Here is a 22,537-nt window from a genome sequence, read left to right as displayed (position 1 = left end):
CATGTTAATTTTTAGTGAAGGAAGCTTTGTTTCAGTGCTTTTTTTGGTAATGGGTAAATGAAAATAATGGAAAAAGTTCCCAAAAGATTAACACACATTTTTTAATGTTTCATATGCTATTAAATATGAACTTAACACCACAGTTATAATATTGGTAATATATCCTATATAGGCTAAATCTAGAATCTTAGCAAATCTGCATTAGTGTTTAAATATGCTGTGCTAGCTTATTGGAGCTCCAAGAGAACTAAAAGATAATTTAGGCAGCTAGTTGGTACAGTGGATAGAGTGCTAGGCCTGCAGTCAACAAGACCTAAGTTCAAATCTGGCCTCAGACACTTAATAATTGTGTAACTCTAGGAAACTCACTTGATGTCTGCCTCAGTTTCCTCAACTGTGAAATGAGGATAATAAAAGTGCCTACTTCAAAAGGTTGGGAAGATCAAATGAAATAATATTTGTAATGTGCATAGCACAGTGGGTGCCCCTTAGTGCTATATATTCATCCTGCTGTTAATTATTGTCTTCATTATCTATTGTATTATCTAAGCCAATTATTATAATGCAGATCCAGACTAATAAAGTCAGGACCAGAATCCAGGTTCAGAAAGCCTAGTTTAATGCTCTTAAATATTTTTGTTAATTACAATTTTCTTAACATTTTGAGGATCAAATAATGTAGCTTTGTAAATTGCATGCTTTGAAGTTATAGGAAATGCCAGCATTCATTGTTTTGTCTTGCCACAAATTGATTTCTAATTGCTTAAAGTAAGTAGTTGTGTCATTTCAACTCTTTATTACAATAATTTTGACTTAGTTCATGAATTTTTTTTACACTTAATTTATGGAGTGAAGGTGATGATTTCTTGCATTTAAAAAAATTTTTTTTTACCTTGAAATAAAAATTGTAAGAAACTGAAGTTGTGTACATTCGTCCTGGAAAGAGTCTGTATACTCTGACTGGTCTTTCTTTAAACTACACATATCACCGAGTATTTAAAAAATTCTTAATTGGTATTAGATATGAAGAAGTTTGGAAAAAAATGTCCAGAAAAGAGGCTTGAATTTTATCACAAGAACTTGGCTTAAGTTTTATCCATAAAACAAGTTTATATAGGCGTCTAAAACAATTTTATAGCTTTGAAATGTGTAAATACATCTTTTTAGCATTTCATTGCTAAGTACTTTTGCTGGTATTATTAATGGTTATGAAAAATCACTTCATTTTACCTTTCTTAATGGTAAAATGTCCTGTAAGACATTTTTTTAAAATGCCTTTTATTGCATTAGAACATTTTAGGGTGTTCTTTTTTTTTTAAACCCTTACCTTCCATCTTGGTATCAATACTGTGTATTGGTTCCAAGGCAGAAGAGTGGTAAGTGCTAGGCAATAGGGGTTAAGTGACTTGTCCAGGGTCACATATCTGGGAATTGTCTGAGGCCAGATTTGAACCCAGGACCTCCCATCTCTAGGCTGACTCTCAGTCCACTGAGCAACCCAGCTGTACCCCACTTAGGGTGTTCTAAGCACTGCTTGTTTTGAAAAATTTACTTTCCCCTAGTTGCTACAGCTTGTTCACGGATGCTATTGTAAGAAGACGATGTGATTTATTCTTTCCTATTTCCCTGATAGATTGGTGGTAGGGGAATGATGCATAATAAGCATTAAACTTACATTCAGGACCTATTTCTTTATCAGTTGTACTGTCTAGAGAAAAGCAGTCTCTTTAAATTAAAGAAAAAAAAGTTTTAAGCCCTAACCTTCCAAAATCTTAGAATCAATATGTGTTGGTTCCAAGGCCAAAGAGTAATAAGGACTAGGCAATGGGGATTAACTAACTTCTGAATTTTCTAGGGTCACATAGCTAGGAAGTGTCTGAGGTTAGATTTGAATCCCTACCTCTTGTCTCTGAGTCTGGCTGTCAATCCACTGAGCCATCTAACTGCTTCCAAACCAGTCTCTTAATATATCTCTTCTCATTTATAAAAAATTGATTAAAAGTAAGGATTCTTGGAACTTATCTAATTCCTACTTATCTTTTTAATTTACAGATGATGAAATAGGCTCTGAGAGAGGTTAAGTCACTTGCTTAAGGTCATATACAGGTAATATGTAGAACTGAGGAAATAATATTTGTAGTGATCACCTTAAAGAGTTGAGAAATATTTTGTTAACTTCAAATATTATAAAACTGACAAAATTTACTTTCTGTCAAAAGGACATCTTTATTCCCCCCATGGTAATTCTGCCTGAAATTTTTCCTAGCTTACTTTGTTATATACCTTCCTCGGCCTTTATTCACTACTCTCATATTTACTCCACTCTTTTTTACCAAAGATCCTTTCATCTCTTTCTTGAGGCACTGGTTTTCTCTGTGAGGCTATACTTTCAAGTTCTGATTATGCCTTCTCTTGCATTATGAAACTTTGCATTTGAGGTATACTTTATCAATTTCCCTATCTAGATTCCTTTTACTATCATCTCTAGCTTTTAGGGCATGCTCTCCAGTTTACTTTTATCTTCAATAACATTTTCTTGATATGTTTGGTTTAAGTCACCTATATTTCTCCTGCTTCTAATATATAGTGTTCCATACCCATAATTCCTAAAATGTACAATGAAGTAGGGTGAAGTTCCTTCTTTTATTTTTATAGCCAGCTATTTCACTGCATTATTTTTTTTTGTTCTTTACATTTATGTCATCGTGTATTTTCTTAGTTTTGTTTACTTCATTTTGCATTCGTTTATACAAATCTCATTTTAGGTTTCTAAATTCATATTTTTTGTCATTCACCATATCACAGCTTGTTTAGCTATTTATTCCCTAATTGACATAGATTTTATTTAGACTTCTGTTTCATTGTTTCAGTAGTGTCTGGCTCATTGTGACCCAATTTGGGGTTGTTTTGGCAAGGATGCTGGAGTAGTTTGCCATATTCTTGAGTTGATTTTACAGATGAGGAAACAGGGTTATATAAGCAAGTTGCCCAGCATCACACAGCTGGTGGGTGGGGGCAGATTTGAATTGATAAAGATGAATCTTTCTGAGTCCAGGCCCTGCCCTGTCCACTGTGCTACCTTGTTGTCCTGTTCAATACTATTATAAAAAGTGTACTTATAAATATTTAGGCATCTGAGAGACCCTTTTTGGGGTATATGCCTAGAAATGAAATCTTAAAGTCAAATGAATATGGATATTTTAGTTTTACTTTATATCTAGCAAATTGGAAAGCATAAGGAGGGCTGAGAAAATGAGAACTGTGAAATAATCATCAGATTTAGTCACATTTAAGCTCTTTAGTTATCAAGGCAAAGACTTTAGTTTTAAATTTACTTTTAGATTAGAACATTTTGCCATACAATGTTAGTTTGATAATTATTCCCTCATTACTTCAATTGTACCTTATTCATGATAATCCATATTTACATGTGTGTTTAGGAAGAAATTTTTGTCAATTTAATGACTGGAAATTTCATTGGCACTTCCATACTTTGCCAATTTTTTTTTGGCGTTGGTAGGACTTCATCTACAAGCTGGTAACATCTTTTAAACAACTTTGTCAGTTTATAGTTTAGTGATACTTAGTTTTGTGAAATTGCCGTGTTCTTTAAATCACTAAATAAAGGTATCTATTACGTTAGGGTGCTTTTCAAAATTTTGTATACATATATGCATATGAATACTACTTATTAGCCATTAATTCTTAACTATGTTGGACAATAGAATATATGAAACTAGATAATTTTGTGGAACTTCAATGGAAATGTTTTAATGAGTTGTTACCAAATATTTGAGTGCCAGTTATATGTTGGAACTGAGACTTTTTATCTATGGACAGGACCTTAAAGATCCTTTAGTCTCTAAATCTCTTATTTTGTTGTTAAGAACAATGCATTCTAGTGAGGTTAAGAACTTGTTTAGATCATACAAACGAATAAACAGTAGAGCTAAAATTCAAATTGAGGTTCTCAGTTTTCATAGTTAATAGTTTTTCATGAAGAATAGTTTCATGTTTTCAACTTTGACATTTTTAGGAATATCTTATTGCTGCACAATGTAACCCCTTAGTACAGTAGTTAGAATCTGACCTGGTTTGGTGTGGTTCTAAAGCTTCAACAACAAAGTATGAGTGAATAAGTAAAGGCTTGATTCATCTTAAAGATAGAAGACTACATGGAGTTTAAAAGTAAAAAAAAAAACCAAACTTCTTTATCTGTATATTAGTAATTTTTGCAGGGGCTATTTAATTTACTGAGCATTTCTGCTGAAGGCTCTAGTCATTCAAGTTTCTCTTAATTTCTGTAATCCAAGTTGTCTTTGACTCATCCCTTTATCAAATTAGTTGCTAACTTCTGTCTATTCTACTTCTACTTTCTTGCCAATGAAAATACCACTCTAATTCAGGCCATTATTATTTCTTCTGTAGACTTAGGTAATATGAATGTCCCCCAAATGGATGAAGAAGCATTTATTTTGTAAAAATTATAAGTTTTATATGAATGATTGCTTACACACCCTAGAAATGCCTTTTTTTTTTAATAATAAAGAGAAGACCTGTGATTTTGTAAATTTTGGAAACTTCCCAGATGAGGAAACTCATTCTACCAGTGTAGATTAGTAATAGATCTGCAGTTTATAGTCTTTAGTTACCTGGAGCCCTAACAGGTTAATTTCCAACCTGCCATTTTATTATGTATCCAGGCCAGACCCAGGTTTCTTGACTCTTAGTATTTGCTATATCATGTTGGCAGTAGCAAGTAGGTAGTATTTAAAGAGGAAGGGATGATAAAGCATTTGGGGAATATTATTGTGTCCACAAATACAGAATTTGAAGGCTGTATGCAAAATATCTCTACAATATGGTTTTTAGTACTTGCCTTTAAAGGAAAACCAAGCCAATGGATTCCTTTGTAACTTATAAAATAAATAAAGTTGTCTTTCTTTTTATATAGATGAGAAATGTAAACATACTAAACAAACCCTGTTCAAGATGAATTTTATTTCCCATAAACATTTTTAAAAGTACCAGAAGTGAGATTCCAGTTTTTCTGTGCTGGAAATCTGTTACATATTAGTTTGAAAAAACTTTATAAATTAAACCAATAAACTTAAAAAATTTTCTCAGCATTACCAGGTAAATCATGATGATTTTAAAAATTTCTGAAATATATCACTGTCCTTAATGAGGCAAACTGGCATAATGGATAATGAGTTGATCTCAGATTGGGAAAACTCACCTGTCAGACATTGAATCACTCAGTAGATTCAATGGAATTAAATATCACATATTGTAAAGCAGTTTTTGTGTTGGGAGATTGAGTTCCCTACATCAACAAATTGAAGTCAAGATAAACACCCCAATTACACCCCCAATTCCCTCACATCTAGCCTCAGGGCAGAAATATGATGTCTGAGTGTATCTATTAATAGTTATTATTTAATACTATAGTAAAAATTTTGTGATGTTTAGCATTTTGGTATTTACACATAATTCCAAATAAACTTTTGGCAGTAAAAATCTGGACCTGGTGAAAGACTTAAAATAGGTATTGTTGAACTGGGATTTTTTTTCTATTTAATAGATCTCATTTAATTGTGTATTCCTAACATGTCCTCCATTTATAAAGATTTCATTCAACTTATTTGAATCTCATGTATTCTTTTATTATTCAGTTGGTTGTTTTTTGCTCTTAGCAGTATGTATAGTATCAGTATATGGGATATGAATTCTAATATAAGGCTTATTTTTCCATTAATTTCATCTCAGAACACAAAGAGGCATAAAGATGTAATGGTGTGGTGATGTGGAAAGAATGATGAATTTGTTGATGAAACAAGAGCTCAAATCCTAGGTCTACCATGGTTACTTGTGTGGCAAGGTACTTAAGCTGTCTGGGTCTTAGTTTGATCATCTTTGATGTGTGCATTGGGCTAATGACCCTTTCAGCTCTCATTCTTTTTTTTTTTAAACCCTTACCTTCCTTCTTGGAGTCCATACTGTGTATTGGCTCCAAGGCAGAAGAGTGGTACGGGCTAGGCAATAGGGGTCAAGTGACTTGCCCAGGGTCACACAGCTGGGAAGTGTCTGAGGCCAGATTTGAACCTAGGACCTCCAGTCTCTAGGCCTGGTTCTCAATCCACTGAGCTACCCAGCTGCCCCCTCAGCTCTCATTCTTAAGATTTTTTTTTCAGATAATGGGCATAATATTAAAAAGAAATGATCAAATGCTAACCAAAGTAATTCCTTTTATGTTCTGGAAGATGTGGGTGTGGATGTATGGGGTTGGTGGTAGGGGAGCCTTAAGCCTGAGTGGTAATAGATTCAAGTCAGGAGCAAGAAGATAAAGCCCATTTTGAATAAGGAAAATCTTGTTTTGGAGGTGGGCATAAGGCATAAAGGGACAGATTAGTAGTATATGGGCCCAGAAGAAAGATAAATCTAATGGGACAAGATTCAGGACTTAGAAGGGGCAAATAATAAACTTGCCTTACCCCAAGAATTTGAGAGTTTGAAGAAAACTCATTAGTCATTTAATCCATCTCACCCAAAAGGAATTCGCCACCATCACAAGAGTCCCACAATTCCCCACAAATGGTTGTCTAACTTCTGTTGGAAGATCTTCAAAAGGAGGGAAAACCCACCACATCCTGAGGCAACCCATTCTGTAATTTTTAGGATGTTTTTCTTCATAGTAAGTAGAAGTTGGCTTGTCCTTGGTTCTGTAAAAGAAAGCAAGTTTAATCCTTCTATTTGTGAGCCCTTCAAATGCTTGAAGACAGTTTTCATATCCTCACTGAATCTTTTCTTCTCCATATCCAGTTCCTTCATATGATCATCTTGTGATATATTCAAGGTACTTCACTATCCTGGTTTCCTTTCTCTTAGTCCAGTTTTGCTGAACTTAAAATTCTTTGCTGAATTAAAAAAAAATTTAAAATTCAGCATATAGAAACCACAAAGGTATTTTGGTGGGAATGAGTTATGAGCAGTGTCAATGATCAAATTAGGCCTTCTTTGGGTAGAATTTGGTGCTTTTTATGAAGAAAAGTCATATTAGAAGCAGGAGGAGAGATTTCCATCTAAGGAAGAATTTGAAGAAAGACTAGACATGAGAAACCACCAAGAATTTACAACTGTATGGGGTTATATATGAGAGTTTAAAGAAACTGTATGTATTTGTATATGTATGTACTTTGGGAACTTTGAACAGACATAAGACTTATGGTCCCATCCTACTACCTCAAGGTGGTATATGTTGAGATATGTTAATTGTTAGGAAACATAATTTCTAAATTATATAGCAGCTAAAACCATTCTGTATTTAAATTTTTTTTATTTTTAATTTAATTTTTATTTTTTTTCCCATTCTGCATTGTTACAGATCACTTTGACATTGTTTTTTAGGTTTTTATGTTTACTACAAATTTATAGTCATAAGCCTGGTAACCGAGGCAACATAGATCTATCTATTTACAAGATTAATTTATATTCTAAGTTTATTTAAAAATATAAAGATATTAGAAATAGGAACTTTCAAGTCCTGGTTGGGGGAAAGTAAAACTTCATATTCACTTCTAGGTGAAAAGGATGGGGTTAACAAAGTTGATTATAACTAGAAGGTAAGATGAGGAAGACAAAAATATTGTTAGTGTGTAATCTACTTTCAGTGAAGTTTACAGAAATTTTCATTTTTGTCAAAAATCACAGGATTGGGTCAGTGAGTTGGGTCAAATTTGGGTCAAAATTGCTTCCTTATTCTGTTATTACTGCAGTTGCTTTCTCAGGTTTAGCTGAGGATATAGCACCCAAATGTTCTTTTTGGTGGTCATCAAATACTTCAGTGAATTTGTGATCTCAAACATTGGGTATTGTAGTGTAGATTATATAGTTCCTCCATGTCTTCGAATTGTGATCTTTACTTCAGATTCTTTTCCAGCACTTTCTTTAAAACCTCTATGAGGTCTATTCAGTGTGCTGAAGGCCTTTGTTTAGCTCTCTTGTCATTGTATGAATACCAATAGAGTCTGTAAAGCTGTCCAGCTGGTTTCTCTGTGTCACTATCTCTGAGTTTCATTTCCTTTTTTCTACTAATTGCAAAATTGTATTGTCAAAATACATTCATATCTATCATGGTCCTTTCTGTTTCTTTTTGGAACTTGAATTCTAAGGGGAGGACTTAATAAAGTATTACCAAAACTATTGATTGTAATAACATGGGCATTTTTCTGAAAGAGATGTGGGGCTATTGAAAACTATTCTGCTGTTTTCCAAAGGCAATCTATCCCAATTCCTCCTTTTCAACTCTTACTAAAGTTCATTTGTTATTTTTTCAGCATATGCTATCTGTCACTTAGATTTTCTTCTATGGATATAGTTAAGTAAAACACTGATTATTTAAGAGTTTCTGGGGCTTGAAGCAATCAAAATTTCATTTACAAAGAAGAATATCCTGGGGACTCAAATATTTATAGGAATTTCTTTCATTTGGACTCTAGGTCATTGTCCTGTTTTGTGCCTACCTTGATATGAAGTTTTTCTGTTTGAATCATCATGAATCCAATGACAATCTTCTTGGTGGAGAAGTCTATAAACTTTTGTGTTTCTATTAAATCAATCTTTAATAATTTGTACTTTTAAAGTATCATTTATAACTTGTTTTTTATATCATTTCTTGATATCTATTCCCCTTCAAAACCTTAGTCATGGCTAACAGTGACTTCGTTAGATAGTATATGCAGATAGTATATGCAAAGTTCTACATTAAACCTTCCAATCCTGGTGAAATGCTGAAGAGAAATGCATACCAATATGAGTCATTGCATTTAACCTTAGATTAGCTGATTTTTATTATAATTTTCATTTATATTATTGTAGTTACATGTTTATTGTTTCTGGAATCTGCATTAGTTCATTTTTATTTTATGTTTCTCTGAATTCATAATTCCTTACAGCACAATCATGTTCTATTCAGTGGACATCTCTTTTGTTATCATTTTTTGATACTGCAAAGAACACAAATAATAGTAGGATATGTTTCTGTTTGCATATACACACATTTACGTTTTCTGTATGCATAATTAGTCTTTCTTTATCCACCATTATTTTCTTTTTTGCCATTTCTCCTCCCTTAATTTGTACTTCAGAGTCTATATTGTCGAGCCCAGATGTGGCAATTCTGCTATTACTGGGGGAACCTTGTTTTGGACATGTTAAAAGTCAATGTTTTTCATTAAATCACTCATTGTCTTCCTCTCAATTTCTTTCTTAAATGCCCTTAGAATATATATAGCTCTCTTCAAGTTTTCTGTAAACTTTTTCTTCTAGTGCTTCTCAGTGTTTTATGAGGAAGTACTATGCATAGCTTTGTACCATTCTCACATATGTATGTATACATATACGTTTATATAAAAGGTGACATGTATATGTATATAATATGTATATATGGTTGTGTCTTATATGTATAAACATGTAAATAATGACCTTTTTGTCTTTGACCATGTTGGTATATCAAAATGCTTTTTTATAGCTCCAAATAAGTACAATTTAATCTTGTATTTTATACATCTTTTTGACAAAAGATAACTAGGTAAAACAGGAATAATAACAATACCTACCTCTAGGTGGTTAAATTTGTGAAGTTCTTTGCAAACTTGAATGTGCACATATTTTATATCTATATGTGTGCTATCATTAATCTTGTGAGTATAAAGATGCCATTTACAAGAAGATTCCTATTCCCTTTTTATACACTCGCCAAGTCTGATCTCACAGCATGTGGTGATTATTCTCTCGAGATAATTTTTTTAAACTGTTAAACCTTCTGTCTTAGAATTAATACTAACTTATCAGTTCTTAGAAGTAAAGTAGGTAGGACTTTGCAGTTGGGGGTTAAGTGACTTGCCGAGTGTCACACCACTAGGGAGTATCTGGGGCCACTCAACACAGGTCCTAACTCCAGGCCTGGCTTTCTATCCATTGATCCACCCAGTTCTCCCCATAAGATTTGGTTAACATGAGAAATTAGGTTCATTTATTGCAACTTCCTTGTTACTGTTTTGGGATAATACAAACCATGATATGTTTTTCCAAGGAGTTGATATCTTCCTTCTGACATCCCGAGAATGATTCTCAATTACCCTCAATTTTTTTTTTTGCTACCATAAAGTATGCTAATAGTTGAGGTCTGTGTAGGTATGTGTGTAACACATCTGTAAAGACCTCTGCATATTTAGCCTAGTCTAACTGCTTTTCTCACCTTTATTTTCCTTAGTGCCATTTCTACTTCCTTAAGCAGTACATCAGAGACTATGCTGTTGGGTCCAGATATGGTGATTCTGCTGTTCCTGATGGGAAAAGTTTGTTTTGGACATTTTTAAAGCCAATTTGTATTTTTCATGAAACTACTCATTGTCTTCTTTCCAGTTCCTTCCTTAAAATGCCCATAGGATGATTTCTCTTTTGTAGGTCTCATCAAGCTTTCTGTGAGCTTTCTATTGTTTCTCGATGTTTTATGAGGAAGTACTATCCATAATCTTATACTGTTCTTTTCTATAATATTTTATATATACTTGGTATATAATCTGTATGGTTGGGAATATTAAATGTTATTTTGCCTTAGCTTGTTTCAAGGCTCTTTTGGTCTCAGCTATAGTGACAGATTTATACTAGTGAAATTTCTGTTGATGGCCTTTATGGATGTCTGTTCTTTATCTGTATGCCATTATTTGGCAGCAGCTTGTTAGGTTGGGTCAGGGGAGATTGCCTTACTAGTATTTTGGGATACCCGAGTGTATAAAAGTACTTATTCAAAAATTACTCTGAGATGCATTAATGCCTAGTTGATGGAACTGGCATAAACATTTTGGAAAGCAATGGAATTGGGCAGTGACTCAAATGTCTATACTCTTTAATAGAAGTTCCACTGCTAGGGATTTATCCCAGGGAGGTGACTGACAAAAACAAAGGTTCCATCCATAGATATATACCAGAGTGTTATAGCAGCACTTTTTGAGGTAGCAAAGAACTAGAAACAAAGTAAATACCTTTTGCTGGGAAATGATTAAATTAAATTGTGGTACATGAATGTAATATTATTGTACTGTTAAGAAATGAAGAGCATGATGAATACAGAGAAATATGACTAGACTTACATGAAAATAAGCAAAGCCAGGAAAACTATACATACAATGACTATGCAGTGTTAATAGAAGGAACAATAATCAAAAAAAAACATCAATGCTGAATGTTTTGAAATTTCAATGAACAGGTTCAGCCTCCAAAAACAGACAAGAAAATATATTTCCTTCTTGCTTCATTGCAGAAATAGGATTCCAGAGGTGTGGAACATTGACTATTTATCAGATTTTTTATATACTTACTGGTTTTACTGATTTTTTTCCTTGTCTTGTTCTTTTTCTTTAAAAAAATCTTTGTTATAAGGGATGACCCCTTGGGAGGGGGGAGGGAATAAAAGGGGAAATATAGGATATGTAAAAACAAAAGTTATCAATAAAAATGTATTTTATAAAAAAATATTCCAACATCAGTAATGAACTATTTCCTGTCTCTCTACATATATACATATACACAAAATAAGTTATTTTTGTGATATTCTTGGTTTCATGTCCCCCATGCACATTTTGAAATATTCATAATCTGTAGTTAAATGAGTTATAAAGCTGATAAATACACATTTTTTATCTCTATAGTTACTTTTAAACCATTTTTTCCAACTTTCAACATTATTTTCTAAGCCCATCTTTGCACTGAAGTCACCTACTAGTAAAGTGTAAATTGATCTAATTTGGAGAATCTTGTCCAATTCTGTGGCAGTTTTTCTACCTTATAAGCAACAATTATTTTTATGTTTATTTTGCAAATGTTTATAATGAACTGTGCAAGATAAGGAAGTAAACCATAAAATGTTTCTTATTGTTTTTGAAAGCTCAGTAAAACCAACTGTAGCAACTCATACCTTTTTAAGGAGAATCTATGAGTTGCCCTTCTATTCTAACTTCCTTTTGACTGTTTTCAATTACAACAGTCAATGTCAAGATTTATATGATCCAATTCCTCCAACAGTATATCCATTCCTTCTAGGTTCTCTCTAACTGATTACCAAATTGTTTTTAGATGGTCCAAAAACTGATTTTTTTTGCTCTGGTTTGTACCCTTTCCCACCATTTTGCTATAATCGATACAAGAATGTAGGGGATCCCAAAGAACTGAAAGCCATTTTGCACTTTATTTTATGGTCTGCTATTGCCAGTTTGACACCAAGTGGCCAGGTTCCTGGAGATGAGCTAGGTTGCTTTTCAGAAAGACTTCACTTAACATTGTCTTCCTTTCCAGCATGGTAGAACGCAACTGCCCTAGGTTGTATTTGTTAACATGGCTTTATAGAATCATAGACAACCCTCTGTAAGTGAAGAAAGGAATGAGGTTTTGTGATGGCATCATCAAATATACTATATAAAGTCAGAAGAGGAAAGAGTAAGGCATTGTAATATGTATTCTTTTTTTAAAAAAGAACAAAACTTGCAGACCGTAGCTGCATTCTTTCAGAAAAGTAGATAATATGTATTTTTAATAGCAGTCCTGAATGTCAATATGTGTATCATTGTACACTGTAAACAGTGATTTAAAATGTTTCAAAAGCATATGTAGGCTTTTGGTAAATACTTTAAATGGAGTTTGATAACTCAAAAAGACTGATAGTCACTTAAATTACTTTAGTCACTTTAGTGACTTTTCCAGAGGAAAAGAACAATATGAGAAGTATACAGCTTTACAAAGAGATTACAAAAGAAACAGTAGGTAATGTTGAAAGGAGATGATAGTATAGTGGGAAGATTTTACTGGATGTGAAATGAATAGATCTACTAAACTTCTTAAACTTCATAGTCCAGTAAAATAGAGATATTATATTACCTTATAGCATATTGCAAGGAATAAATTAAATATGATTGCTGTAGCAATGTGAGTTAAGTGGAGAGTAATAAAAAGTGATACATTGTTGGAGTTATTCATCCAAATGAGTAGAACCTCCTTCAAAGTAGTTATATGTATTTATACTATAAGTATGCCATCATTGTTCATTTTCTTATCAGAACTCCTGTTTTTGGAATTGTTTGCAGCAATTAAAAAAATATCAATATTAGTAGCAATTCATCTTTTTGAAGGTAGATTTGATTTTTTTTTTTTAAAGCTAAAGTCGTTCAAGCCTGGTCAATATGGTGGACCCTATAGGACCATTATGCTGTTCAAAGGTGTTTTCTTTTTTGGTGTATTTAAATCCAGGAGCCACAGAAAAAATGTCTATCTGCTCTGAAGGACAACTACAAATGAGAGATACAAAGATGTGTTGAGCTACTGCTCATAATTGGATTATGAGTACTTTCCTTCCCAAGGTGAGTACTTTGTAGGGGAGAATACATTAAAGTATGTTCATACTGGCTAAATTTCTACTGGACTTTTTCTTTTGCTTTTTAAGTGGTAATCAAAACTTTATAGCCTTCAGCCGAGTCTAAAGTGATAAACCAAAATAGTCAACTGAGGTGCCAATTAAATAAATATTCCCTGACTTAAAGGGTCTTGGTGCTTAGGGTGGGTTCTTTGGTAATTTTGTTTGTGAAACTAAAGCTTTAAAACTTTCACATTTGGGTTTTTAAAAATCTTTTATGAGACGAGTATTCCATCCTTTGACTGCAACCTACCCAAGCCTTAGTCATTATTTATGTTCAACCTTGTTTTTCCATAGGTCCTTAAGATGAAACCTTCTATGGGGTGGAGTTTTATAATATTAACATTCTGTGTGTAGCATTTCAGAGCCCACCATTGCATACTAGCAGGTGACTTGTCCATGTTTTTTTCTGATCATTTTCATTTCATTCTTTTAAAAACCCCTTCTTTGTATCAGTTCTAAGACAGAAGGGCAGCAAAGGCTAATAGCAATCGAGATCAAGTGACTTGCTTGGGATAATAGCAAGGAAGTGACTGAGGCCAGATTTGAACTTTAGACTTGGTGCTCTACCTACCTACTGTGCTATCTAGCTGTTTCCAATCATATTTTTATACTGTGAAGGCTAATGGACAGTTAACATCTACTTTTGCCTGTATTGAAACTTTTGACACTTTGTAGCAGTACAACGTTAGGTGGCAGAATTAAACTCTTGAAGCCAGTTTATGAAACGTTACCTAGATCAACTTTTTCCTCCTCCAAGGGACTGGCGGTCATAACCTCATGTTCCAGGCCCCATTCTCATCCCTGCAGTTCCGGGCAAGATCTGGAGGCGGTTTGTGGAACCAAGTGGAGAGATTCCCCCTCCCCCTTAGCAGGTTGCTCCACCCACAATCCTCAGTGAGTCTTCCATGCACCTCCCTATTCTAGTGGGTCTCAGCCTCCACCATAGCTTTTGGTTCCACAGCTTCAAGATTCCTTACTTAAATCCTGAGTGGGTTCCTAGACCCAAACCCTATCTTCCTCTCTACTGCTCCCGGGGACTGGGAGGTAGGTGTAGGTGGCAAGTAGAGGGTCCTGTGGACTGCTGCCCCGGCAAACTACAATTCCCAGCAGGCACTGCGACTGGCTGCCATTCCGTCACTCCACTTCCGCTATCTTTGATTCTCCTCTGGGCTTCCTCCCAGCGATTACTCGATTACTCATTACTCGGCATTTTGGTTTCTTTCCATTTTCTGGGAGTAATTGGACTTAGGTGGAATTGTTCCCTCCACCGGAGAAGATCTGCACCCAATGAAAAGAGGGCAGCAGCCATCTTCGACTTGGGGCGAATGTGTGCATGGAAGACTCGGGGTAGGTGGGGTCTCTGGTCTGGAGCAATAGGTGAGACCAGACTCTGGAACTTAAACTGAGGACTGCAGGCTGAATTTTTCTCTGAGGCAGGACCCCAGAAAAAAGTGCTCTGAGGGAGGTTGATGCGCATGCGTTCCTGGAGGCTCCCACGGGGCGGGGCTGTGGGCAGAAGCTGCGGTGGCGTCAGTGCGTCTGTGAGTCCTGCGGTGCAAGCAGCTTAAAGGGAGTAGGAGGGTCGATGGGGGCCGCGTTCTCCTAGATTCTCTGTGCTGTCTCCGCTGAGATGGTTCCATGGGTGCGGACTGTGGGGGAGAAGCTGAAGCAGCGATTGCGACTGGACTTGGGGCGAGAGATCTGCCGCCAGTACCCCCTCTTCTGCTTCCTGCTGCTGTGTCTCTGTGTCGCTTCCCTGCTTCTTAACAGGTAATTGCAACCCCTCCCAGCCCTCTGCCTCTGCCCCTCCCCCTGCTCCCTGCACTGGCACAGGTGACTGAGACCTGATTGGAGGGTGGACCTTGGGGTCAAGGCACCTACCAGACTGAGAAGTCACTGCTGGCCACCCCCTGGGGTGTTGAGGACTTCTCCTACCCACACAGGCGGGCTCTCCTTTTTCCTTCACTAGCACGGTGGATTTGAGGATCCAACATCTCGACTCTTGCCATCTTGACTTGAACATCTCAGACCCTTCTTTTTATATCTGGCTCACCAGGCCTACATCCACCGCCCTATTCCATCAGAAGAACCAAGTTTGTGATCATAGAGCAAAATTAATTCGGGACTTTATGGTTGTCCGTCAGAACAAGTTGATTAAGAAAATAAAATGCTTGTGGTTCATCCTCTCCTCCACTCCCTTAAAGAAGGGGCAGGGGAATACCATAGTCATGCCTTCTGTTTGATTTCTGGGGAAAAAGCCAGAGACTTAGTTTAGTTACCTATTGTGTGAACTTAATTTCTTTGACTCCAGTTTACTACGAAAAACAAATAGGTTTTTCCGTTCAGCTTATTTTACTGGCTTATATTTTTATCTTATGGCTAGATATTGAATAATTGACAGTTAAGTAGCTTTTAGGGTGCAAAAGCATTTTGCATGCATTATTACGGTTAAGGCTCTCAATAATCCAGAGAAATAGGTGCTATAGATATTATTCTTATTTTTAGTTGAGAAAGATGAAACCCAGATAGGTTAAATAACTTGCTGTTGATTACACAGTCGGAACATGTTAGAAATGAGATATGAATCCAAGTCTTGCTGATATCTTGACTAGTGTACTAGGAATACTCTTTAATAAGATCAGAAAACAGAATTCTCTTCAACTGGCTGGCCACCTCTCAAACATCTTTGCTGGATCAGTTGAATATCTTGCTTTCATGGTGCTCTCCATCTCTCCTGACCGGCTTAGTATTAGATATTTCTAACTAGATGTCCCATAGATATCTCTAACTTGAAATAGCAAAACCAAAACCAAAAAAAAACAAAACCCTCATGTTGAACTCTGAACCTTGACCTCTAGATTAATCTCTAATTCTGTTCTTTATATAACTTTCCTATTTTTATTGAAGATTTCATTGCCCTAGATGCCCAAATTCATAAACCAGTACCATCCCAGTCTTAGCCACTATATCTCTGAAATCTATCTCCTCACCATTCAACCAACTAACATTCTGTTTCAGGCCCATATCACTTCTCATCTGGACTATTGCACTTGCTTCCTGATTAGTCTCTAATTCCATTTCCTTCCTTTCCAATTCATCCTCCACAGAACTGTTTATATTGATGTTCCTAGAAAACAGATATGATTTTGTTACTTAACCTTCCTAAAAAACTTCAATGGTTTCTTATTGTGTTATTAAATATAAACTTCTCTGTTTGGCCTTTAAAGTTTTTCATAATCTTCAATTTGTTTTTTCTAGGCTGATTTGACTTTTTATACTCTCTGACACATCATAGTGGATTAACTAATGCCTATAATCACCTCCTCCCCTCTTCTTGTTGGGCACCTATAAGGTACCAGGAGATACAAATACAAAGAGCAAAACAGTCTCAGCTTGCAAGAAACTTACATTTATGTATGGTAGACATATATATGTTGCATATAAAGTGAACAGATCCAAATGTATAAAAAGCATTGTGGGAAGGAGGGATTAGGATTAGATAGCAGCATTTACTAAGTGACTGCTATGTGCCAGGAATGGTGCTAAGTGCTGAGGATATAAAGAAAGGGGATGGATCATCTTATGCTCACCACCATAAAGAAGGGAGGAAAATGCCACAGTCATGCCCTCTGCTTGGTTTCTGAGGAAGGAGCCATTGACTTAGGTTACTACAAAATAGTCTCTGCTGCCTTGGAGCTCACAGTCTAATAGATAAAACAACAGTCAAATAACTATGTATAAAGCTATAGACTGGAAAACTGGGGAATATCAATAGAGGGAAGATCTAATTATCAAGGGGGATCAGGAGAGATTTAAGGTGGGATTTTAGCTGAGCCTTGAAGGAACAAGATAAAGGAGAGAATTCTAGTCATGAGTTATCAGAAACAGTTTTATGAAGAAAATGGTACTTGAGCTACCTCTTTTTTTTTAATTTTTAATTTTTTTGAAAATTTTATTTAGTCAATTTAGAACATTATTCCTTGGTTACAAGAATCATATTCTTTCCCTCCCTTCCCTCCCCCCACTCCTTCCCATAGCTGACTTGCAATTCCACTGGGTTTTGCCTGTGTCCTTGATCAGAACCTATTTCCATGTTGTTGATGTTTGCACTAGGATTATCATTTAGAGTCTAGATCCCCAATCATATCCCCCTCAACTCATGTAATCAAGCATTTGTTTTCTTCGGTGTTTCTACTCCCACAGTTTTTTCTCTGTGGATAATATTCTTTCTTGTAAATCTCTCTGGGTTGTTCAGGATCACTGCTTTGCCACAAATGGAGAATTCCATTGCATTCGATTGTACCACAGTGTGTCAGTCTCTGTACAATGCTCTCCTGGTTCTGCTCCTTTCGCTCTGCATCAGTTCCTGGAGGTCATTCCAGTTCCCATGGAATTCCTCCACTTTATTATGCCTTTGGGCACAATAGTATTCCATCACCAACATATACCACAATTTGTTCAGCCATTCCCCAATTGAAGGACATCCCCTCGTTTTCCAGTTTTTTTGCCACCACAAAGAGCGCAGCTATAAATATTCTTGTACAAGTCTTTTTCCTTATTATCTCTTTGGGGTATAAACCCAGCAGTGCTATGGCTGGATTAAAGGGCAGACAGTCTTTTAGCACCCTTTGGGCATAGTTCCAAATTGCCCTCCAGAATGGTTGGATTAATTCACAGCTCCACCAGCAATGCATTAATGTCTGGACTTTGCCACATCCCCTCCAGCATTCATTACTTTCCTTTGCTGTCATGTCAGCCAACCTGTGAGGTCATACCTCAGAGTTGTTTTGATTTGCATCTCTCTGATTATCAGAGATTTAGAACACTTTTTCATATGCTTATTAATAGTTTTGATTTCTATATCTGAAAATTGCCTATTCCTGTCCCTTGCCCATTTATCAATTGGAGAATGGCTTGATTTTTTGTACAATTGGTTTAGCTCTTTATAAATTTGAGTAATTAGACCTTTGTCAGAGGTTTTTGTAATGAAGATTGTTTCCCAATTTGTTTCTTCCCTTCTAATTTTGGTTGCATTGGTTTTGTTTGTACAACCCCTTTTTTATTTAATGTAATCAGAATTATTTATTTTACATTTTGTGATTTTTTTTTCTAACTATTGCTTGGTCTTAAAATATCTTTCCTTTCCCAAAGATCTGACATGTATACTATTCTGTGTTCACCTAATTTACTTATAGTTTCCTTCTTCATATTTCAAGTCATTCACCCATTCTGAATTTATCTTGGTGTAGGGTGTGAGGTGTTGATCCAAACCTAATCTCTCCCTTACTGTCTTCCAATTTTCCCAGTAGCTTTTATCAAATAGTGGATTTTGGTCCCAAAAGTTGGGTTCTTTGGGCTTATCATAGACTATCTTCCTGAGGTCACTTACCCCAAATCTATTCCACTGAACCTCCTTTCTGTCTCTTAGCCAGTACCATAATGAGCTACCTCTTAAAGGAATATGGATATTCTTTGTTTCTGAGGTAAGGAAGGGAGGCCATTCCAAGTACGGGAGATCAACAGTGTAGGGAATTTCATGTGTGAGAAATACAGAGGAGGCTACTTTGGCTGGATTATAAAGGTGAGAGTAATGTGCAGTGATTCTAGAAAGCTAAATAGGACTTTAAAAACTATATAGTAGAGTTCACTAGATCACATATGACCAGTAGCTAGTAGTAAGAAGAGTGGAACGATTGGGGTGGGGGAGTAGGGACAAAGAGGGAGATAGAACTATATTATGAAGGGCTTTGAATGCCAAACAGACTTCTGTATTTGATCCTGGAGGTAATAGGGAACTACTAGGGTTTATTGAGCAGGGGTTGACATGGCAATTAAGAAATTAATGATAACTTTGGAGAGAGAAGATTTGGTGGAATGATGATGTCTGAATCTGGTTTGCAGGGGGTTAAGAAGTACGAGGGGAGAGAGTTTGTAGGCTCCTATTGTGGATGACTTCTTTAGGGAGTTTAATTCCAAACTTCAGCCCTAGAAGAGCTATAGTTATGAGATATAGAAGGATTGGTTGAGTTTTTGAGGATGGGAGAGGCATGGGCATGTTTGTAGGTAATATAGAAGGAACCAGTAGACAGAGATATTGAGGCTATAGCTGTGTTGGCAAATCTATGGTATGTATGCCAGAGGTGGCTGCTCCCCTCCTCCTCTCCACAGGGGCCTGAGGACATATCTCACATCACCTGCCCCGTTGCCCAGTGGCCCTGTCTGGGGTAAGGCTAGGAGGGTTTCAGTTTCGGCACTCAGTCTCTAAAAGATTCACCTTCACTGGGCTATAGAGTAGGGGTGACAGGGATGAGATGAGATGGAGTGGGATTGTTTGCATGGGTTGAGGAGTTGGTTTGGAGTAAGGATATCTCTTCAGGTGAGAGAGCCTGAAGGAAAAGTATAGTGCTAGTAGGCATCCCACTGATATGAAATGAGGAAGAAGAGAGAAGAGGGAGTTTACAGAGAAGGCTGCTGCTTCTTCTTTTTTTTTTTAATATGAGGCAAGAGTCCCAGCTGAGAAGATGGGTACATGGTGGCAGGGAAGAAGGAAGGAAAGGGAATAAGCATTAAAAGTACTTACTAGGTCAATGTAATGAGGATTAGAAGGGAAACAACAAACTGGGGGGAAATTTTTATAGCAAGTTTCTCTGACAAAGGTCTCATTTCTCAAATATATAGAGAACTGAATCAAATGTGTGAAAATACAAAGCATCCCCTCAATTGACAAATGGTCAAAGGATATGATCTTTAGTCATATGAAAACAAATGTTCTAAATCATCATTAATTAAAGAAATTTAAATGAACTCTGCAGTAAATGTTGGAGGGATTGTGAAAGAATTGGGAAACTAATAGTGTTGGTGGAACTGTGAACCGCTCCAACTATTCTGGAGAGCAATTTGGAACCATACCCAAAGGGTCATAAAACTGTGCCTACCCTTTGACCCAGCAGTACCACTTCTAAATCTGTATCTTAAAGAGATTTAAGTTGGGGGGGGGGGGCGGGGGGGAAGGGCCTTTGTACAAAAATCTTTATAGCAGCTTTTTTTTTTTTTTAAACCCTTACCTTCCATCTTGGATTCAATACTGTGTATTGGCTCAAGGCAGAAGAGTGGTAAGGGCTAGGCAATGGGGGTCAAGTGACTTGCTCAGGGTCACACAGCTGGGAAGTGTCTGAGGCCAGATTTGAACCTAGGACCCCCCCCATCTCTAGGCCTAGCTCTCAATCCACTGAGCCACCCAGCTGCCCCCTTTAGCAGCTTTTTGTATTGGCAAAGACCTGGAAACTGAAGGGATATCCAGCAATTGGGGAATGGTTGAACAAACTGTAGTGTATGATTGTTATGAAATATATTGTACCATAAAAAATGACAAATAACATGATCACAAAAAAACCTGGAAAGACATGAAATGATGAAAAGTGAAGTAAGCAGAACCAGGAGAGCATAGTACACAGTAATAACAGCAATAAAGTTCAATGATCACTAATGTAGTGATCCAGGATAACTTCAAGGGAACCACTGACAAAAAAGGAACTGATAAGAGTTTGAATGCAGATTGAAGTGTTTCATTCTTAACTTTATTTACTCCATAAATTTTTCTCTTAATGTAAGCCATGGGTGTCTTCTTTCACAACATGATGAACATGGAAGTATGTATTGTATGATAACACATGTGTAAGCTATATCATGTTACTTATCCTCAGGGGATGGGAGGGAGAGAACATGGATTGTGAAATTGCAGAAAACGATTATTAAAAATTAAATTGACATGTTAAAAAAGATATATTAAAAAATAAAAATAAATGTAAAAAAAAATACTTACTAGGAGCCAGGCACTATGCATATTAGGCACATTACAAATATCTCATTTGACCTTACACCAGCCTTTTTGAGGTGCTGTTATCCCCATTTTACAGTTGAGGAAACCGAGGCAGACAAGTTAAATTATTCAGGGTTGCACAGCCTATAAGTGTCTAAGGCTAGATTTGAATTCTGATCTTCTCGGCTCCACTCTCCACTCCATCCTTACATCCAAACCAAGCAACTTGGTGGCTTTAGGAAGAAGCCAGAGGAGATTTGAAGAGATATGAAAAGGTTTAGAAGAGGTGCCTTGGAAATTGGGATAGTGAATTGATAAGGAGATGTAAGAATTAGTAGTGAATTTAAGACAGAGGGATGCATGGTTTTCTCCAGCTTCATTCAGCCTGGAGGAGTGAAGATAGTGAATGGTGAGAATCATACAAGGCTCAGGCTTGGTAGGGCACAGTTGGCTATGTGAGAAGGGGGCCAGGGACTCAAGAAGACAGTGTAGAGTTGAACTGGCAACTGATGGGATACGTGGGATAAAGAAGAGTTATAATGTTGAAGTTATGAAACTGGGGGACAGGAAGGATATGCCTTTGGTTGATATAGAAAGGGAAATTTGGAGGATGATGGAATTTTTTTTTGAGGGAAAGATAATGAGACTAGATCTTGGGGAAAATCCAGGTTGAAAAGTAAAATTGGTATTTGGTGGTGCAGGACTGAGACTTAGAAGAGACAGTAGGGCTGGATAAATAGTTATCTGTCTGTCTATGTCCTTCATTCCACGCAAACTGGCCTACTTTCACATTTTTGCTAATATTCAGCATTCTAGTCCATCTTCTTGTCCAACAAAGGCAACAGTCTCTCATGCCTAGAATTATTGCCTCATTTTCTGCCTAATGAAATCCCTGGCTTCCTTCAAGGCTTAACTCAGATGCTATCTCCTATACTAGACTTTTCTTGATTTTTCTTCTTTGTCAGTGTTCTTTCCATCTGCTGAAATTATTTTGAATTTACTTTATACTTTTTCTTTCCCCTATTCCACCCCAGTATAACATAAACTTTTTTGAGAGCAAGGACTGTTGCATACGTAGCATAAAGCACCACACCAGGCACATGGTAGGTGCTCAATAAATGTTTGTTGAGTGAATGAAAGACTAGGCTGTTACAAATCTGGAATAGAGAACTTTTTTTTCTTTTAAGAGGAGGAGTTTGAATATTGGGTTACACCCTGAAATGTAAATATTTAGAAAAGTCATATTAGAT

The 22,537-nt window shown here is 36.2% G+C and overlaps 1 protein-coding gene and 1 long non-coding RNA gene across 4 annotated transcripts in view; one reads left to right on the top strand and one right to left on the bottom strand.

Annotated features, from left to right (window-relative positions):
• Positions 1 to 6,502: 6,502 nt before the first annotated feature.
• On the bottom strand, positions 6,503 to 14,308 carry LOC103092394 (uncharacterized). The gene is made up of 2 exons (XR_001628368.2): positions 14,200 to 14,308; positions 6,503 to 6,722 (listed from the first exon to the last, which is right to left on the bottom strand). It is a non-coding gene; the product is annotated as an uncharacterized LOC103092394 (long non-coding RNA).
• Positions 13,303 to 22,537, top strand: part of SNX14 (sorting nexin 14) — a 119,433-nt gene continuing 110,198 nt past the window's right edge. The window contains exon 1 of one of the 3 annotated variants that reach the window (XM_056818566.1): positions 13,303 to 13,412. Coding sequence is in view for 2 of the 3 variants with exons in the window: in XM_007484282.3 (XP_007484344.1) it covers positions 15,099 to 15,238 (140 nt within the window). In the remaining variant the exon portion in view is untranslated. Of the gene's footprint in view, positions 13,413 to 14,390; positions 15,239 to 22,537 lie in introns of those variants that run through there. The other 2 variants (XM_007484282.3, XM_001366604.5) reach the window with 2 other exon arrangements.

This window comes from Monodelphis domestica, chromosome 2 (genome assembly GCF_027887165.1).
Source record: "Monodelphis domestica isolate mMonDom1 chromosome 2, mMonDom1.pri, whole genome shotgun sequence".
Taxonomy (NCBI): Eukaryota; Metazoa; Chordata; class Mammalia; order Didelphimorphia; family Didelphidae; genus Monodelphis; species Monodelphis domestica.
The sequence above is the reverse complement of the archived record's forward strand: the minus strand, read 5'-3'. Positions and strand labels throughout refer to the sequence as shown.